The sequence below is a fragment of the Haliaeetus leucocephalus genome, unplaced genomic scaffold, assembly GCF_000737465.1.
Source record: "Haliaeetus leucocephalus isolate CR32 unplaced genomic scaffold, Haliaeetus_leucocephalus-4.0 Scaffold587, whole genome shotgun sequence".
Taxonomy (NCBI): Eukaryota; Metazoa; Chordata; class Aves; order Accipitriformes; family Accipitridae; genus Haliaeetus; species Haliaeetus leucocephalus.
Genome location: NW_010973023.1, coordinates 790,167 through 811,195, shown reverse-complemented (window position 1 = coordinate 811,195; position 21,029 = coordinate 790,167). Strand labels below are relative to the sequence as shown.

At 40.0% G+C, this 21,029-nt stretch overlaps 1 protein-coding gene across 1 annotated transcript in view; it reads right to left on the bottom strand.

Moving 5' to 3' along the window:
• Positions 1 to 18,271, bottom strand: part of IQCA1 (IQ motif containing with AAA domain 1) — a 111,359-nt gene extending 93,088 nt beyond the window's left edge. Inside the window, exons 1-4 of the mRNA XM_010577995.1 lie at positions 17,960 to 18,271; positions 14,268 to 14,385; positions 11,956 to 12,149; positions 11,155 to 11,226 (exon numbers count right to left, since the gene is read on the bottom strand). Coding sequence (XP_010576297.1) covers positions 11,155 to 11,226; positions 11,956 to 12,149; positions 14,268 to 14,385; positions 17,960 to 18,271 — 696 coding nt within the window. The remainder of the gene's footprint in view (positions 1 to 11,154; positions 11,227 to 11,955; positions 12,150 to 14,267; positions 14,386 to 17,959) is intronic.
• Between the last annotated feature and the right edge of the window lie 2,758 nt (positions 18,272 to 21,029).

Genomic DNA, 21,029 nt, shown 5'->3' with positions numbered 1-21,029 from the left:
CTGCTTGGTCAGTGATTTCCTGGTATTTTGTTGCAGCTGGTCATATTCCTTTAGGAAATCAACTTCCCTTGAGGAACAACAACAAAAGAATAAACAACCCCCCAAACACTGTAATAAAAATCATAGCTCCCCAAGTTTCCCAGGATTTGATAACCTTGGCAAGAAGAGCTTCTAAGCCAGTTTAAAGTCTTACAGTAATTTCTGCTTTGTGATTGATTTTACATGTGTACTTTGAGAGAGAAAAATGAAAGTCTTTCTCGTATGCAAATACAGAAGCATGAAAAATACCATCTGTGTGGGTGGTCTGAAACTTTGCATTTTTAGTTTGTAATGGTTGATAAAGTTAAGATGTTCCCAGTGTTTTATAAGCTATTACTACCTTATAAGTGTAGAGAAAAATATAGTTTAAAAATTAACTTGTAAATTAGCTTTAGGGTTTTTTTCAGTTCTAGAACAAAATATTTTACACGTACATGGGAAGTACTAATGATGTTGTCTGATAGTATATGTCAAATTTAAGAATGGAAAGGAGGAGAAAATATGATAATATGGTGTGCTTTACTCTTCAAAATTAGTGACTGTCTGACATATAGGTGGCAGCGTATGTGAACAAAAGCCTAGGACTGTTGGTCTGCATGAAAAAGACCTATACAATTCTGCTGTGGCCTTCCACCTTCAGAATGTATAGAAATTGTCCTTAATCAGCACATCTCAGACTAATTTAGTAATGCATTCTCCTTGCTCTGGTGTGATGTATTTTCTAGTGTGCTCCAAGTCCTAATTCCACAGGTCTCCTGCAAAGACAAAAAGGCTTCTATTAAAGGTTTGGACAGCTTATTTTTAAGATCTCTTATTAAATGGTTTTCCATGCTTCGACCAGGTTTCAAAAATCACTAACAAGTGCCAAGCAAGTTTGGTTTCAGAAAGTACACAGCGGGATTGCACACTATCCAAAGTAAGCGCGGAGGCCTTCCCCTGTTCAGGAAAGCAATTTACTGCCTTCCCTGCATCTGCAATATGTGACTTGCACTATGCAGAAGGAATTGGTCAAGGCCACCACTGAGAAAATATTCAGGGGGAAATAAGAAGAGCAGCATGCTTTTGAAAGGTGGCTGGAACATGCTCTCTTCCTGAATATATGTTGCCTTTCACCCTGAGATGTTACCTTCACTCATGTTTCAGTTTCCATAGAAGTCAAGTGTTTCCAATCTTCACCTTCACCAGCACCTATTTTTAAGTATGACACAACTAACATTACACTATTTATTCGTATTTCACCTGGATTTCACTGTTGTCTGCCTTCCTGATGTTAAATGAACCTTAGAATAGCCAGATATGATGCTGCTTTCTCAGGGCTCATTTGGAAACCAGAGGAGGACCCATGAGGCCTGCTTCCCAGATTGAGATCTAGAAACAAGATCCCCTTCCCTCCGGCAGTTTCCTATTCAGCTTTTGCTTCACTACAGTAATGCTCAAGGGACTGCTTTTCTGAGAAGTTCCTATCAGAGCACTACTGCCTAGAGGTACTGGTAGCAGGGCTGCTATGGAAGAGATGAGCCAGCTAGAGCCAACATGATTCTTCCATGTCTTTCTATACTGCTGTAGCACAGTCTGAAGAGACACTGCATTACGCACAGAGGACAACCTACTAGATTTCCTAACTAAATGCTGACCAGGGGAAGCTGGGGAAGGGCTCTTTCATTTAGAAATAAGTTTTCTAGCTGAAGATACGTGAGAAGAAAAGGGATAAGGGAAAGAAATCTGGGAGCACAAGAAAGGGGACTGAACAAGTATTTCCATGAGCAAAGGTAGTTGTGGTGAATGCTGATGATGTCTTGCTGGGTGGGCAGAAGGTCCCCTGTCTCCTTTGGGAAGTGACAGAATCAATGTTCAGGACTAGGCAACTTGGTGTGAGAGGCACAAGGATATCTCCAGCTTTAATGAGGCTGATCTGCAGCTGATGGAGAAAGACAGGCTTCTCTACAGCATGCACCTGAATGTTTAAGGGTGAAATGCCATGAGATGGCTCACCAGACGGACAGCTTATTGGTGCTGGGAAGGGGCAGTTCCCCCTCCATCCTAACTGCTGGATGTGTGGTCCTGCGGTTCCTCCCTTCTCCTGCACAGGCTCTGGCACTCGCCTGACCCTGCAGTGAACCAGTTCAGCTCTCTAAGAAGTAGAAAATAATCCCTTTTGGCTTCATCCCCCCCCTGCCCTGCCCCCTCCTTGCATTAATTATCTCCTGGTATAATGAGGTGAATCAGCAAGCCAAGGGGGCAGCTGAGGGGCCAGAGCCATAGCAAGGGAAGTGGTGGCTGAGCATGGGACCAGACCAAGGTGGAGAGCGGGATGGCCCATGCAGCAGCACAGACAGGAGAGCTCCTCTTTCCCATCTCTGAACTTTTCCTCCACTCGGCTCCTCTGAACTGCTCTGCACTGAGTCCTGAGGGAGCCTTTGATGACCAGCTACTTGTCACTGTGAATTTGCTGTCAGAGTATCTTTCATCAGTACCAAAGCCAGATGAGGTAACAACTGTTTGAACTGGCAAGAACGTGCCCAGACCGTGCCCTGAGCAAGACCAGAAGTAGAAGATTCTTATCCTTAAGTGAATTAATACAGAATGTATCTACGCTTGAGTCCAGAGTCATGAAGCTGGTGTGGACACAGTCCAGGTAGCTCTAAACCAGCTGGCTCAGATCCTGATAGCAACAAGGCTACTGAACACGCTCTGGTTGGCAAAATCCAGCCAAGCCCTGAGTAAATATTTGTGCAGCTACCTGTCTGAGCACCATATGGTTATCAATATATCTGCTGATACTAGTTTATGAGCTGCACTCAAGGCCTTAAGGCTGAAGTACAGACATAACCTTGTAACACAGCTTATGGAAAGAAGCTCTGTTGTGTTTATCCTTCATGTTTTTTTCATTTTCTTTTCCAAAGACTGTTTTACTACAAGAAAACAAAAGAAACAGGAATCACTTCTACCAGCGAGAGTCTAGCTATCGACCTTTGATAACCCACTAAAGAAAGGAACGAAAGAGAATGGGGAAAGTTGGTAAGATTGTATTCTCATTTGACTGTCTTTTTTTCCAATCCTATTGATTTCTGGTTATTAATAATTTCTAATTTAAGGTATGTGGAAAAGGCTTTATTTACATGGAGGAAAAGGCCATTGCTGATGTGAAATGTGCTGTTGCTTGATTGCTTCCACCTCTGAGAAAGCGGAGCTGGCTTAGACCTAGATGGCCAGATAAGCTGGGGAGGAGAGTAGGTGTTGGAGAGAAGCCAACAAGATAGGATGACATGGCAGGTATGAAAAGACACTTGATCTGAGCAGGAGTCAGCACTGCCAGGCAAGCTGTTGCAATGAGTAGCAGGGAGATATATTAATAACAAATGACATCTTTTGAAGTTGGCCTAGCAGTGGACAGACGGTTGCCAAACCTGGGGCTCCTCTTGTAGTGCAAAAGCTTTGGCAATAACATGCTCCAGCTCAGATGGGTGAGGGAGAGCATGAAATGAAGAGCGGAGCTGTTTGTGATAAATGAGTCCTGAAGGATTTGTGGCAGTCTAATGTGGAACATACGCAGTGCACCCTGTCTATGAGTGAAGACCAGGAGGCCGACACATGTCAGGAACTGAAGGGTGACTTCTGTTCTGGGGGAGGAGGAGGAGGAGGCAAGTGCTGAACAGCAGTGAGGAAAGCATGCCATGGTTATTTGATTTTTAAGTAAAACATTACAAGTGAATGTACAACTGGCCTGACTTTCTATTCTGTTACTTTGAAATCAATACAGTTACCTCAATAAAAAATGAATTGGACTTGAGGAAAACAAGGATGAAGAAATATCAAAAGAACTTGTGTGTATGTGGTCTAATAAGTAAAATGGAGACTATCTTAAAAACTGCTTCCCTGGCCTATAAGAACAGATCCAAGTGTACATAAGGGTGTGAATGATCAAGGAAAGGAATCGGCTGGTAAAATATAGGTAGGGAATAAGAAGATGAACTAGATAAAAGTTGAGTGTGGAAGCTAATTTAGCAACATAACCTAAAATAGACACTTCAGCAGCAGGAGCTGCTGAAGAGATACAACAAGATGTTCAGAGGATGTAATTGTTGTAAAACAATTTACAATGTAACCATTGTTTTAGCTGTCAGTCCTCTGTCATTTGTTGTGCATTTGTGATGCATTTTCATAGAAAATGCTTTTCTTTTGTCAAGTAAAAGACAAAGTGAGGAAAGAAAACTGATTCCTCAGGCACCTAATGGATGGTATGAAATGTTTTAGACTATTATAACACCTTAAAAAAAAAAAGGCTATAAATAGCATAGCTGATATGAATTAGAGAACACTGCTTCCACCTTCTTGCTTTGCAATTGAAGAAAGCCACTGTATTAAGCTCTCTTTCTTTTGTCCAGTGTTCTTGTTCTAATCAGAAAAGTATGTGTCATCCTAAACCTCACCAGCTTCAGAGTTTAATGCATTCCTAACCCTGCCTCAGTAATGAGGAGACGAGTGCAAAACCTGGGACCTTATATTCATCGTCAAGCACTTCTGGGTCTTCAAACAAAGACAGAGTCTATATAACAGCCTTGGTGGAGTTTGTGTTCTCTTGTCAAGGAGCAGACTTCAGAAGAAAGTATGTCTTGAAAAAGCTTTGTCCACCTGAGGATGCAAGAGAAAAATAGGTACTGAAATGGTAGAAGGGGTGCCAAGAGAGATGGACAGTGCGAGAGAATGGTTTTAAAGAGCTCCAGCAGGAATGCCTCCCTGCTGGCCAGTCTTTGACCTGTGCCTTGCGGTATTGTGGATCAACTTTCCATGTGCCTACATGCTTGTTCTGGAGCTCTAAAGAGTTATGCTGAGACAATATGATGAGTGCTGCTTTTATAGCCCTCTATACTTAATGTGTACGTTAAGGAAGACAAAAGCCAATTTATTTCTAGCATCACTTCTCTCAGCGCCTCTAATGTTTCTGCTTCTAAACCAAAGGGAGGCATTCTACAGTAAGATGCTAATAAATAGGTCTTCCTTGGGGGAAGAAGCATTTTCCCATCTTTAAGAAATTTCTTTGGCCATGTGAAATTCAAATTTGTTAACTTGCTCTACAAACAGCAACTCATTTAGAAACAAATTACAAATATTAGATGGAGACAGTGAACTTGATAATGCAATGCTGCCACATCAGTTGTAGAATAATGCATCTTAATGAAGGCTTCCCATGTGAATAAACCATTATATTTACAAGCTTTTCACAGTTAATGACCCAGAACTGGATAACGAAACTCACATTTTTAGTGTGGTCCTCTGTCAGCAAAAGTATACATATTAATAATTGATGTTGCTGTAAAAATAGGACATAATATGAAGATTCCTGAGTTTGTGGGAAAATAGGACTACATGGTCCATTAACTTAAAATGCTTATCTAATGTTTGATGGGCTTTGTCTTTAAAATCCTTGTTTAAATTAATAAGGCAAAATGGACATTTGTCTAAAAGAGAATTTTATTCCAACTCATCAGTCACAAGTATGCTGATGAGAGTGTTGTTAGGTTCTTCTGTTCTTTATTCCTCCTCCCCCTGTCCTTCCCAAAGGGAATTCAGGTTTTATGAAAGTGGAAGACCTACCAGTATAAGGATGGATGAAGTTCCCCACACCTCCCAGGGAAGCTAATGTGATCAAAGTCTCTGTGTGTTTTCCCTTTTTGACTTAAGAAACTCAATTGCACAGATCACTCTTTCCTAGCTTGAAAAGCCTGCCTTTCTGCTTAGTCAGCTCAACAGCTCTTTCCAACACAGACTGCTTTATTGTTCATTATAAAACACTTAGAGGTGTGCAGGGTGGCTGAACATGCTTAAGGCTACAGTTCTACATATAGGAGGCCCCATGCTGTGGAACTAACTGCTCTTCAATTGTTCCATTACGACTACACTTACAAGGAAAGATAGTCTTCATTTCAATGAAATAAATAAATTTCATTTTACTTCACGTTTTAAGGCCAACATTCATATTATGCCTGAAAGGTAGATTTACTGCAGCTTTTATTACTGGGTACTTAATTTAGGACAGCTTCTTTTCTTAGACCTGAAAGAGCACAGCTGAAACACACGCTGCATGGTTTTATGGGACTTCTTCAGTATATGTTCTGCTATAGACAGCATTGTCTGCAATTGTAGTGTTTTGATAGACGTACTAGTTGTGTAGCACTTTGCTGTAGATTGCTTATTTTCAGGAGTATAGTTTGCTTCTCTAGAGGACTTTATTTTCTAAGCAAAGTAAGTATTTTTAATGGTCTCTTATTTTTTCCCTGGTAGTGAAAGTGAGATCTTTTTACGTTTAGACTACACAGGCAAGTAACTCCTTACTGGTAGACTAAATGAATTTACCACCTAAGCAATTGGGGTTCTGTTCTTTACTTATGACTATTATTCTGCTGAATTTTAAACTGTGATCCAAAATATCTTTAAAAGCTTAATATAGGAGTTAGCTATGGTCCTTGCTTTCTCATTTCCTCAATGTATTTTGTTTGGGTGCAGGAAGAATGTATTTTAAAGAAGTCTCTTGTCTTACGAAGGTTGTATTCATGTAGGTTCCATGGTACACAAATGGTGATAGCCACATCAATTATATGGCTGAATTCCTAAATTAGGCACAAAAAAGGAACAACTAAGCAAAATATATTGCATTCATTAAAGCTTCCCTACTATATGATTCACTTCAATAGCTTTGCCAATTAAAGTAATTGTCATATGCATTCAAATAAAGCATTTATAGTAAGAGGCCTTGTTAGAAAAATATTGAAAATGGCTGTTTTATAGATTTATATCATATATATAAAAATATTGACATGCAGCACTTTTTAATAAGATGAAAGAAAATTTAAACTGGAGAAAACACTTATATCCATGACCATCTAAGTTTTATATAAGTTTGGCTATGTTTATTTCCAATATTATACCTGGGCATGCTGTCAAACTTCTACTAAAAATGGCAAGTATGTTTTGGACTCTGAAAGGCAGCGATTTCATTGTTAGTGTGACTTCAGCCAATGCAAGCCAAATTATTTAGTGGGCTTCTTGCTTCCAAGCGTCTATTTCAAAAATAAGCAGGTTTAAAATTTCTCTTGAAAACATGCCAGATTAGTTATCACTGTTTAGATGTATATGTATGCCTGGTGAAATAACATATAACTTTGTGCTGAAATCTAAATGCTATATAGGTTGCAAGTGAAACAAAAGTCATTTTAACGTTATGCTCAATAAAAACAGGCCTGGTGTGTACCACTACTGTAACTGCCCACTTTCAAGAGCTTGAGAAATATTTTAAATTTCACTTACTTATGGAGTTTGCAGTTTGTTAAATCCCATATAATATTTATTTAGCTATAGTCTATAATATTTACACAGAAGGCTATTCTGGGAAATGCTAATTTTTTTTCTGACTGGATGAAATGAATTATATTTATCAGGAATTCAAAGAACAAGGAATGTTTGGCAGACTGTTTTCTCAGATATAAATAAAAGCATTATCCAAGACAACATGCCTAAATTAGGGTATGTTTAAAAGAGGTAAGAAAGAGAGAACAGTTTAAGACCACATAGATCCTTCCATGTGAAAAGGATATAGAGGAAGGAAGAACATTTGAAATACTATGTGAGAAAATCATAGATCAGCATGTGTTATGCCCCTAACTCTTCGGTAATGGCTGAAATTACAGAATAGAGCAGTGTGAGAGCTGTGTAACTGTAAATCAACAGATGTGCCCGTGAGACAAGAAGGCGTTTACATGTGTGCGTGTCCAAAGCACACAGGGCTCAGTCCTATAAATTGTTAAAGCATGTAAAGCACTTGGCTCCAATGGGATTGATTACTTGTGCTTGTTGAGTGAAAACATGAACAAGGGGATGTCCAGGACTTCGGAGTACTCCCGCTTCGAAGTTGCAACAGTAGGCTGAGCCCCTAAATTGGGATAGATTTTGTCTTGCCTTTTTGTATTCCTTGTTCCTAGGCTTCTCCTACTCTTCCTACTCTTTGATTGCAAACTGTTTATCCTAACATTTCATGTTAAAAGCAGCTTTTTCCTCTTTCCAGTAGCCTGTGTTCTGAGATTGTAAGTATAACTTCCTGCAGGGTCTACTCTGTTAGGAAAGTCTGTTGGGGAGAGCACTGAGTGTAGATCCATTATTAGGCTTGGGCTGTTTTGTACCACCCTGAGACAAAGCAGTTGCCAAAAACCAGTTCACACATCCAGTTACACTAGGCTGATAGCTAGTTTGCACTGCAGCAAAATGAAACAGTCACAGAAACCTCTCACTGGGGTGTTTAATGACAGGGAATTTATAAATGCCAGAATTAGACAAGTGGAAGCAGGCACCAGTTTAAAAACTGAAAAAAATGGTACGTTATAATTGGGTTGTAACAGTGAAACAGTCAGAGCAAGGAAATGCAGGTTTGTTTGGGCCGCACATGCATGTTTTCAAGACAATTTAATGTGTTTTCTTGCAACAACAGTGTGGTCGGTGTGGCTTAAACACAGATCTATGCCTAGAACATTCGTTATGCTTGTCATGGTGGAGCTTCTAGTAAACAGCATTGTGGCAGCAATGTGAGGATGATCAGGAAAACAGGTCAGGATACAGTTATCAAGATATATGTGCTCTTAGTGAGGCTTGCTTCTCTTTACAAATTAAACCGGTATTGCAAATTGTGATTTATCGGACATTTAGAAAAACATGTGCTGAGGGAATCATGCTGTTTCTGCAATTAAACTTTAATAAATAATAATAATAATGAGGCTTTATTTTTGAGCCAAGAAAAATCTCTGGAACATAGGCTTCTACTCCGTCATCAAGAAAAAGATGAAATAGAATTGAATTCCAGAAAAGATACATAAATTTTTCTGAAGCAAGTAGATGGTAAAGAAAATAATACTGAATTCAGTAAAAGACTGGACAATTCTTGCTCTTTGCGCATATTTCTGTATTTTTTTAGATCAACACAATTGAATTTTTCCAAAAATCATTATTCAGAACTTCAAATGGACTAGCTCTTTTTGCAAAGCAGTCTTTATAAGCAAGTAACATAGACATTTTTAAAACAACTATAATTACAAGAGAAATTATATTTATTGCAGTAAAAGTCAAGTCTCCTTTGGGATGGACTTGGAGTAATGGATGGCTAGGTCTTCTAATTTATCTAAGTCGTGCAGCATTAGAAAAGCAAATTCAACATATTTACACATGAAGATCTGTGGTCATTTTTTAGAGGGCTGACATGATCATACATCAAAGGGACTTGACCTTTGGAGCTCACTGCCTATCTATCAGTGTGAACCAATGTCTGCTTGCCACTCACTTCCTTTGGAGACCATGGAAGGGAATGCAGCATGAAAAGTAAAAGGGAAATGCAAATGGGGAATATAAAAACACTAGAAAGATGAACAGATTTTTTTTTTATTATTTAGAGGTATCAATTTTTTCCCTACATACTTTGATTATATACTTGATAAAGAGTAATGAGTCTGAGTGCAGAGTTGCAAACATCAATTCTCTTGCTCCTAAATGGAGGTCAGGAAATGAATATGCTGTTATGTGTTTGGTTTTAATTCCCTTCATCCCTATGATCATATAGATTTCCTCCCCATAAACTAGGCTATTTACATCCTAGTTATCAGCTACTCCTACCATTGGCCACCATGAAAAGAGTGTTTTGCTGTGAACCCTCCAATAACTGATACCAGACTTCAAGATTTCCTTCTTAAGACTCTAGTTTTAAGACTCGACAGAAACTGTCATGAGATTTGATAGGATATGATCCCTTGTTTTGCAAAAGGTGTAATTTCTAATTCATCTTCAGTACATCCCAAATATTCATCATTTTAGGGCTGCACTAATTTAAAATCTCTGGAAATTTTCTTTGTCTTAAACAGAGGTGGAATTGGCACCCAAAGCTCTGTTTAGCTATGCGGGCCACACTTACTGTTAATGACCAGCAGATATTAAAGGCAATAATCCATAACGTGTTTTTTAAATCCATAAACTGTATTTAACATGGCAAAGCTTAGGTAAATGTACGTGTTACTTTCTAAAGATAAGATTTTAAAGTCATTCTTAACTGATGATACATGTTTGTTAGATGTGCTACCAGCACAATTAGTTTTCATAAACCTATAATGCAGCTAAGGGCAATTCCATTCATTGCTGGGCAAGAAAATCATCCAAATTGTCTGGGAGAAGCAGAAAGCATGTTTTAATTCAAAATTAAATGATTAATTTATAAATTAATCTTATAAGAACTGTAGAACATAGAGGTATAAATAAACCTACCAAACATAGAGCAATGATGAATGTTTCTGTAATGTGGTGCTCTGAAGCAGCTTTACTAGAACTTGGTACAAGGGCTGTGCTACTGTAGCTGGAGTTGAAGAGAGCTGTGAGACTTGACACCTGTTAGTACCTAATGAAGGCACCCAAAGAGTTGGTGGTGGCCAAAGAAAATATCAACTCTAAAGAGTTTATACTTTTTCTCAAGTACTTGCTAGGAAGGAAGATGTTGGTGGGAGCAGATGTACCTTCTCTAATTGTGGGAGAAGAGGTTCCTTCTGGAAAGGGTGCTTTCATTTTTTTTTCTTTTGCAGTATGATGTGAGGAATATTTGGATTATTTCTATGTGGAAATATTGACATATTAATATGGCAGTTCTAATGTCCCTTTTCCTTGCTCTTGACACACACATGCAGTGGTTTGCAAAGGGTTGGGACAGGAGACTTTGCTGCTTTAATTCTGCTCCAGGAATAAGACAGCTCAAATGTCTTGGAATTATGAATTAAAAATCGATTAATAAAATTTCCTTCCTCTGTCATGCTCTGTCATGCAATTCCCTAGAACCTGGGGCAAATTCTACACCGCCTGTTTCCACATCTGCCATATACATCGGACTATGTATACATAGCACAAAAGCGTGCAGCATAAGACAAATAGTGCTACTTCTGTGCTATCTATCATTCCAGTTTAGCTCTGTACTCCTTAGAGACTCCTTTTAAAATAGGAAGAATCTTAGAAATTAATTTCTCATCTTCTGCTAAATTACAAAAGTCTGAAGAACAAACGGACTGTGGCATTTTATATTCTCCAGCCAGCACTACTTACCATCCCCAGAAATATCATTTCCTCTCCTCTCATTTTCTCTGTTTTCTTGCGCTGGATATATCCACGCCAAACCTGAATTGTAAACAAAACTCTAATGAGATAAATGGGCCTTGTTACAGCTTCCTTTACTCTGGCAGACACAGGAAAAAACAAATAGAGGAAGGAAAGGCACAATATACAATTGAAACTATTACTCTTTAACAGGTTGCCATCTGCTTTTTTTTTTTTTTTTTTTTTAAAAAAATTCTGAGGTTTGTTATCCCCTCACACTGGTATATCTAGCTTTTAAATACAACAACATTAGGGTTTCAAAAAGTGTTTAGACTTAAGATTTAGACTGAGCTCCTGTTCTCATCAGGCTGAATTGTCTGAATTATTCATGTGCAAGGACTTTTTCTGGAATTTAGCAGTGATCTCCCTTTGTCATCTTTTCAAGATATGGAATGAACTATTTCCCTAGACATCACAGGAAAAGGCATGAATTCTCTGAAATTCACTGGATTCCAAGGGGATGCCAGAAAGAGCAACTGAGGTCATAAAAATCAGAATGGAAAAACATGGAGGTTATAAAGTCATCCAGCATTGCCAGTGCAGGACTGTTTCCATTGATCTCACATCTAGGGTCCTGTCTCATTTTGGTAAGTGGTTTAAACGATGTATGTCACCTTGCTAGACATCCTGAAAGCTGTAATTTCAGAATGCTTCCCATCCTACGAGCTGCACTTCTGTCTACTGCTGTTCTTCTGAACAAAACATTGTCATTGGGTTCTGCCAGAACTGTTGTTAAATCAGAGGTGTCACCTTTTGAATGCAAGTGGCAGCAGCATCTGGACTCGGACCCATCTGGACCTGAAGTTTAGTTTGTCTTTCTCTCTTCTCTTCAAGGTAAATTTGCTTCATGAATGCTGCTCGACAACGGCCTTGACGAGCCCGTTCTGCAACCTGGATCATTTTAATGGCTTCTTCAAATGTCATGACCTTGACGGGTTTCTTCAACAGCACAGCCAAAAAGGAATGGACAAAACAAAGTATTAGTTATGTGTTTTGTTAATTGCCTATCTCAGTTAGCAAATGAAACAATGAATGAACTTCTTGCAGAAACTTCTGAAGACAAAAAAATCCCTGTCACAAACAGTAGAGACTCCTGTCTCAGTGCTATCTTGCAATATCTTGTAAGTTTGGTATCTTGAGAGATGTGTTTTTCTGAGGACGTTTAGGAGAACCTGATGTGTTGATGTGTGACAAGGAAAGCCTGATGCTATAATGAGAAGCAAGAACAGCTCTATATGGCTTATGCATCCCACTGGACTATCCATTTGAGAAAAAAAAACCTAAAGAACCATAGGAATTTCTTAGGCTATGGAATGTCTTCCTTTTACTTTTCTGAAGGCATGGGTTTCTGGATGTGCTGCAGGGACTCCAGCTCTCTTGCTGAATGGAAGGACAGGCAGTTCTGAGCCAGCCCAGGCCTGGTAAGCCCAGCCCAAGTAGAAAACGCCTAAGGAAAAATGTATCAGAACAGTGCAGCTGGAGAGAGGGACTTCCCCTTCTCACTCCTGAGAACTCTTGTTAAACCCTCATGGTCCCCATGGAAAAACTGAATTATTGTCCTTTCTTGACGTTAATCCCCTGATTGGAGACAGTTTACATTTAATGCTTCTATATATATTGTGTGGAGCTCACTATACTACACTTTCAGCAGGGCTTTATACAACAAAATTACATAGAAGGACAAATGATCTGCAGAGCAGACTCCTCTTATGAACTCTGTTGTTTTTGATTTATGTTACACTGCTTGTAACACTGCCATGGACACTGAAGAATACAGTGGTCTACACAACAGTTGAGACTTCCTGAGTGTACGTGGCTTGCTATGATGCATACAGAACTGCTGACAACCCTCTAGCAATCCCAGTGGTGATTGAACTGGAAGTGCAGCACAGGGCACTGGATTCATACTGTGTGATTATTTTATTCATGTTTATTGAATCCTGTGCCTCTCTTGTGGTATCCTGGCAAGGGAGACCTGGACCCTGCCAGAGCCTGAAGTGCAAGAGCCCAGTGCTCCCAGGTGAGCTGGCTGCACACCAGATAGTCTCATCTGTAATGGATGCCATGCTGAAAAGGGGTGACAGCAGAACTCTGGGATACAAAAAGGCTTCAAGATGTAATATGCTGAAACAGAGGATCTGCACAGACCAACATCGGACTACTAAGAAGAGCAGAGAATTTACCCAGAGATTTACTGTGGAGGCCAAGAGGACTGCAACTGCCCATTAAAGTAACTGAGCAGAGAGCCTGCGCTCTGTCTCTGCAGACTGCCTCTGTCTGGTGCACAGACTTCCCCTACCAGCATAATTACTGGTGGAGAATTCAATGGTTGGGGCAGTGCAGCAGTTTGACTAAGTGGTCTGGTCGGGACTGTCTCTTATGGCTATAACATCTATGAATCTAAGTCATCCAGACATGTAGGCACAGTTGTTTATTTCAAGGGGTTAGCAACGACTGCTTGTAGGCAATGTGCCATTTCCAAAAGGTCAAAAGTATATCAAATCCAGAACAGTCTTCACTGGAGTGCTCATGTACTTCTCTGTAATGACTCTTGCTCTGCCAAAACTCAATTTTCTACTCCTCCTAGCAGCTGCAGCTCTATAGCTGTACAGAAGAGACTGCAGTCATTGTTCAGAGGTTATAAACAACTGAATGCTAACAGTTGTGCTGACCTGAACTCTGAGTTTTGCCCATTCTGGTTAGGAATCCTGGTTCAGTAAAACTTAAGCCCAACTTGATTTCAGTAAGACTAATTATGTGATGAGAGTTAGCTAGACAAATAAAGCACCTACTAAATTTGGCTAAAGTGCTGCCCTTTCTCTGACACTCTCACACACATAAAGCAGAGTTGATTCATTTCAGTCTTAACCAGACTCAAGATGTGACTGGATATTGTTAGACAGGAAAATTTAATGTTACTTTCTATTTGTGCCTTATCCGTAGACAGAGTTTTACTTCCTAACTGCTATGAAAGTTCTTTTCACTTCAGTGGCTCGTGTTCAGACATGTGTGGCTATAAACTAAAAAAGTTAAGCATGTTATTATGTAGGTATGTGGTGTAGTTACCTGTGTTTGCAATCCAGCATCAAGCAAAATCTGATCAAGGATTTTCTCCCTCTGCTGCAGGACTTCCAGCTTTTCTTTAATGAAATACCTTGGAATAGGTACTTCTATGTCTTCCTAGAAGAAGAAATAGTCATGAGATGCTTTTTAGAACGGCACTAAAATCACATTGCTTACTAATTGAACACCTTTACAAAGCAATTAAATTGGACTGAGATTGTTGAATATTTTGGAGTTTTGAGGAATTTGACCTCTGTAACAGCTGCTGAGCTGTTACTTTGCAATTACTTTAAGACCTAATTCAACAAAAACAAATAAATCAACCCAGTTTCTGAACCATGGGAGCCCAGAAATCTTTCTTTTTATAATGGCTCAATTATATTATTAAACTGTTAAAATATTTGGTAGAGTTGCTGGAAACTTAAACATGATTTCTACCTAATTGAATACCTTGGGTTGTATGATCATCCTGCCTCTTTTTTTTAATCAAAATGAAAAACAGATCTGTTCTCTTTCTTTTTTTTTTTTTTAAACCATTACACAGAACCAAAGCACAATTCTGTTCGTCTACAGTTATTTTCACCTGTAGACAAACTGTCACTGTCTGTGATATCTCAGTCACTTCTCAAAATGAGGTGTGATTAGAAGTGGCTGCCTTCACTCGTTTCTATCATTAAAAAAATGTAACTGATTCACATTTCTACTGATTCTTCTCCTGTATGATTTCACTCTTGTTGAGAAATGGAAAAGACACAGGCACACAAAAAACCACCCCAAAAGTTAAGAAGCTGCAGAGTGACATAACCTGCTCTTTGTATCATATTGAAGACAAAATAATTCTCCAAGAATATTTACTGGCAAGTATATTTTGGGGTGGGTGGGATGGGGAATGTGTCTTCATACTGGTGCCGTATTCCCTATATACTGTTTAAGGAACATCTAGAATATTTTCTCAAGCAAATGATTTACCCAGAAGGATAGAAGGAGGCATGGGGGAGACAGGCAGGAGTTACCCTGTCACACTACTCATGAGGAGTTGCACAGTCAAGTTATGCAATAATTTGTCCCTAGGTGTATGTGGGTACTTTGTCCTTTTGCCCAAGGAGCTTAAGACAGGTACAAGACTTGATGCTGCACTCACGGTCAGCGCTCTCTGTTCTGTCTGCTATGGAAACTGGTGAGTTTTGACCTGCTCAGGGAGACCTTTGACTTGATCCTTTGCAGCCTCAATGCCAGCTTTGGTGTGGACAGATACAGAGGAGAAAAGTGCTGGCTGTAAAGAACAAGCACTGCTCCTGCCTTGACACAGGCACATGGTAAATACGGTGCTTGTGAGCTCTAAGGCCTTCCAATTCCTAGAGCAAGACTTTGCAGGGAAGGCTGTGGCCAATGAAAACAGCCCTTGTGAACTGCCAACTTAAAGATTTCATTACTAATTCCCTCAGTTGCGTACTGTGCAGACCAGGACATCCCTATTATGGCAGCGTAAGAAAGCTTCCAAGTAGGACTGTTTACCCCTGTTGATTTTATCAACGTAGAGGTCTGGTCTGCTAAAGTTTCTAAATATTTGTCTTGTTAAGCTCCTGTTTTCACCCTCCAACATCCTTGATTGTTGATGGAAATGATTATACATTGTGCAAATCACTCTATGATAGATTACAAATCTGGCTGTCTTTAGGTATAAGGAATCAAGCGGTTTGTCTGGACACCCTCACATAGGATAAGAGGACTTGTACACTGTCAGGTAGCAGCGTAAGTCAGTGTAGGGCTGATGAGTATCTCTGACATCTAACCTGGGATTTAATTACAAGTGGTTCTAGATTGCAACTTTTACTGACTGTAAAGACGAGATCAAAGCCGTAATACTGGGGCTGGAGGGGTGGGGAGTAGGGAGCTTGCTTCTCTTCATAATCTCTTTTTGGGGCCCAGCATTGAAAAGTTAGGCTTGTGATGTTTATCCTGAAGTCAAATCTGCAGCTTTTTAGCCACTCCTGTCTCTACATGGAATTTGTGTATCCAAATACCTTTACAATTACCCCAGGAAACGTAATGACTGAGTGTTGGAAGGCAACCATACAAAAACATGAGGCACAGAACTCAAGAAAGATGAAGCTTGGCCTTACAGTGACATAGTAAAAAGTATGCAATATCATTGTATAAGGTATAAAATGAGACTACTCTGTTGAGTTATCTGCCTACAATCATGCTGGATTTTAGCCCATGATAATACAGTAAAAGGAAGGACTAGAGGTATCCTTTCTGAGCACATACTTTAAGAAACAGAAGTTACTTGTCAAGCACTGGCCAGTAATTTTGTTTTGTAACCAAGAATATGTGATTATTTAAAACCCCATAAATCTGTATTCCTATCTACTACGGAAAATAATGTTTGCTTTGAAAAACTCTAAAATCTTTTCAGTGCCCCCTTTTTTTTTTTTTTTTTTAGTAGGTAGGTATGTCATGCCTTCTTACAATTAAGGTGTGGTGCAGGAATTTGAATTTATGCTTGTTTTTTAATAGATGTCAAGCGTGACCTTTCAGACTTGCCAAATTTTTTTGCTGTAGGTGGATTTACTGAGAAGTCATGAAAACAGCAGTGCTTAACGGTTTCAAAATATGATTTGAAGGCTCAATTTCCCCGGATATGTGTTTATACTCTCTAGTATGCCTTCTCATAGTTTAAAATAGTTCTCTGCTGCAATTAATATAGAAGGTAAAGAGCTGGTGAAAATCTATGGCAATTACTATCCTAAATTTGCACAGTGAAATCGACGTGTAATCACAAATAGAAACGTTTGAAAATCTCAAAATAATGTTATAAGGCAATTTATCTCACCTTATAACTGGGATCCTGAAAAAAGCAGTAATTTAAGCTCCAGCTTTTTCTTTAGAAAAGCAGTGGTACGTGAATTTGACAATAGGTGGAGCTGTCTGCGAGAGAAGCAACCACCTCTTTGCAGCTGATTTTTTTATACTGCTTTTAGAGCACAGCTTCAAGACTTTGCCTTATTGTCATATTCATCTGGTTTAGTGGGCTGTCTGTCAGGGGGCTGCTTTTACATCAGGCAGTCCTGAACCCTGGATGCTGAATATGGTCCAGGCTCCTGCCTCCTTTACAATACAAGACTTGTCTCAGATTTCTCATTTTAGTAGTTCATTGTACTATGAACTAGTAGACCAGACAATGCAACTTTTAGTATTACCTGTAATCTCTGGAAGAGGCCTGGGGCCAGGCTGATTCACAGTGACGCAAAGGGCAGACTGAAGTGGACTGTACCTTGGTTATCAGTTGTCCATCCTCTATCTAATCCCACACTAAAATTGGGCAGAGTCAAGCCACTGTCATTAATAGTGAAGCTAAGCTAATATGACTTCATGTTAGGACATGTACAAGTGAAAGATCCACAGAGCCTGTGCTGCTATGGAGATGCAGAAATGCAACATATGGATCAAGCAGATCAGCTTTTAAAATCTTGCTCTAATATATAATACTCATCATAGATCAAATATACACTGATCTGTAATAAAAAATACTGTAATTACTGATCATCCACTACACTAGTGACCGTGCAAGAAGCTAAATCACTTGGTGGAACTTTACAGACTGCAAGTAAATGGTAAATGTGACAGCCCTTAAAATACAGGATAGGCAAAGTTCCTATGAATTTGCTCATAATAGAGGTAGACCTACCGGGAGAAGTTTTAGATCTTCCAGGATATTATCAATGTAATGAAACTCCGAGTTCTCCAGCTCCACCATCTCTTTTTTTATTTCCAGGATCCGGCCAATCACGCCATCTAGCACTTGCCGAATCACCATCCGTTTCTGCCGGTGAATGAGTCGGTCGTGGGCCGTCTCCAAGTTACGGAAGATTTGCATGTATTTGATGTAGGAAGCAGCTAACATCTTGAACGCTTCCACACGGTCCTTGTCTGGCTGGAGGAACTCTTCTCTTTCTCTTTGGAGCTGGATGTCGAGGTCTTTCTGGGCATCTGTCCACATCTTATTGTAAGTGCTAAGTGAAAAGAGAAGACTATGTTAACCTGACATGAAAGTAAGAGTTAGCACACAAGGATTCTGGGGCTCTGTGTGTGTGGATTTCTCAAAACAAGCCTGGAAATGTGAGCCATTATATTTATAAAGAGATTTTAACTACAGTGCATTTTAAAAACCATTAGCGAAAGTTTCTCGTTTTAAAAACAGGAATCTTAAAATGCTGCTTTATTAACAAGAGCTTAAAAGTTAAAAACTTTTTGACTTCATCCAAAACATATGCTTGAAGCTGCAACCCTGATAAGGTCGTGAGTTTCGTTCAGTTACACTGAGATGATCATTTAACAGAAAAGGTGTCTTCCCCTTAAAGCCCTTATGGTGGGCAAAGGTCTCTTTCAGGTCTTTCCATGTTTGTGCTGAGAACCAACTGATGTTTCTAAAGCATGTGTTGCTTTTCTGCCTTTCTGAAGTGGTTGCTCAGAGCTAATTGTAGGGTAAAGGCTGTATTGGTGCTAATGGTAGAGCATAGCTTGGGCACTGTTTTGAATGTGAAGTGAGGAAAGTAATTTATTTCTATGGCAGCAAGTGTTGCACTCCAAGCAATTGCTACATCTCTGGTCCAGTGGCTAGAGGATTATGTGACATGGAAGACGTCACCTAAGGCTAGCTACATTTCCAGAAGCGATAATGCTGTTTACTTGGTAGTTCTGGTAGGAATAGGTGGAGCTCTGATGTTAGCACGGACTGGCTGTCAGTGGCTTTTCATGGTAAAAGCAGATTAGTGATGAATATTGTGAGAAATCATCCTAAAGTAACAGGAAATGGACTCTGGACAAAATGAGGCTTTTATTCAGAGAAGAGCTCAAACGGTAGGTTTGTCACTGAAAGGTGCCAACATCTGTGGTAGTGAAAGACCCTTTTAGGTCCTGTTCTACTTTGTAACCTCTCTTTGCCAACTGGAGACTCTCTCTTGGGAGTGACAGGTGTCAAAAAAATCTTACATCTTTGAAAATGCTTCTCTACCAGCAGAGCTAAGAAATTTCTTCTGCACTGTGCTGAGACTCAATTATGCTGGGAGAAAAACAGTTGATTCACATTGTCAGGTTTGCAGGAGGAGGGGAAAACTATGGGTCAAGGTAACAGGGAAATCTGGCTTTTATTTCTTAGATCTAGGAATAAAGGCCATTGGCCTCAACGGTGCAATAGAGACCCATCCACGTGCTTAAGCAAGCTATTGCTTGCTGCAGCTAGAGCCTCTCAAAGAAGGATGAAGACAGTAAAAGGCCCTGCCTCCATCAGATGAACTTTCAGAGCAGCCCTTTTGCTGGTCTGAGCAGCATTGAGGGAGTGCTTGTGTATCAATTCTGACAAGAAAGCTGGGCAGCTGTTAACATTGCTTGTGCTTGATAATAAATGCCTAAGCTGGAGATCTGTCAGCTGATCTTATCATTCCTAATCTTGGAGTACAGAATGACCTGAGGCTTGTGCTGTGGGAGAGACCAGCGGGGTGGACAGGACAAACTCCAGCCCACAAGTGCCCCGAGTGTGGGGTGTGTGCTGCACATCCAGGATTCTGATGGTACTGTTGGGACTCCCTGGAGCAGTCAGCAAAAACACCACCAATCTGAACCCTGCTATTGAATTTGCACCACTAGCTTTATAAAGTGCATATTATACTTTTCAGCTGACATGGGTTTCTGCAGGATGCATCTGGTATTGCTTTTCCTAATGCCTCTGCAGCCCACCCAGGTCTTTCCCTTTCCTTTTTTCCTACTTCATTTACATCCCATTGCAACACCCAAATCACTCAATTGCTGCAATTAACCCAGGTGCAGGAGATAAACAAAATAAAACCAACAGAGTGGAGAAGATTGGCACAAACAAGACCAGTATTAGCTTTGACCTAACAGCTCTGCTGGTTGATCAATGGCAGTTTTGTACACTTCCTCTAAAGTCAGGACACGAAGAACGTATACTGGTGTGAGGTTCACAGGGTTTTCCAGCACCGAAGGAAACAACGTGGTATTGTACTTACTTAGCTGTGCCTACTCACAGACCATTTGATAGTGGGGAGGTTATAAATCTTTGAGGAAGCCTAGCCCTGTAGGCTGTCCCCACAACCATACCGCTGATTTATGAACAAGTGGGTATCCTTGGGCTAGAGCATTTTGAATGCCAGTTATTGCATGGAGACAACAGATTGTACCGCAGCAAGAACCGACTCCACAATTGTCCACTCCAATTTACAATAATCTCCCTTTCTGCCTCCCCTGACTAAGGAATGTCAAGTGGTTCCTCCTGCTGAGCTAGCTAATATCCAGTTTCTTTTTATATTTAGAATGACTTCTTGAGGGAGGAGGGAGACAGAGCGCTCTAGCCCTTCAGAGTGTGTTAACACAGCGCAATATAGATGGAACATAATCGCTTCCATAAAGAATTAGTTTATCAGATAAGCATTAAGATGATAGCAAGCATGTTGCTGTGGGTCAGATGTTAAGACTATGGATATTATGGTGTGTTTGTAGCTTTTGCAGCAGTGATGTTCTGTGTAAATGAGGGCAAAAGAATTGACAGGCCCACTGAAAAACAAAGTACTAAAGGAAAAGATTGACGTGGAGCTGCTAAATTTTCAGCTGTGATAAGCTGATAGCTCCTGTGTACCTGTTGTGGTCAGGGTGACTGTCCCTTGCAGGGACCTGGCCCTAGTGCTTCTGTTAGTTAAGCACATGATGGGGAACAGCAGATACTTGATAACTGGACAGTGCAA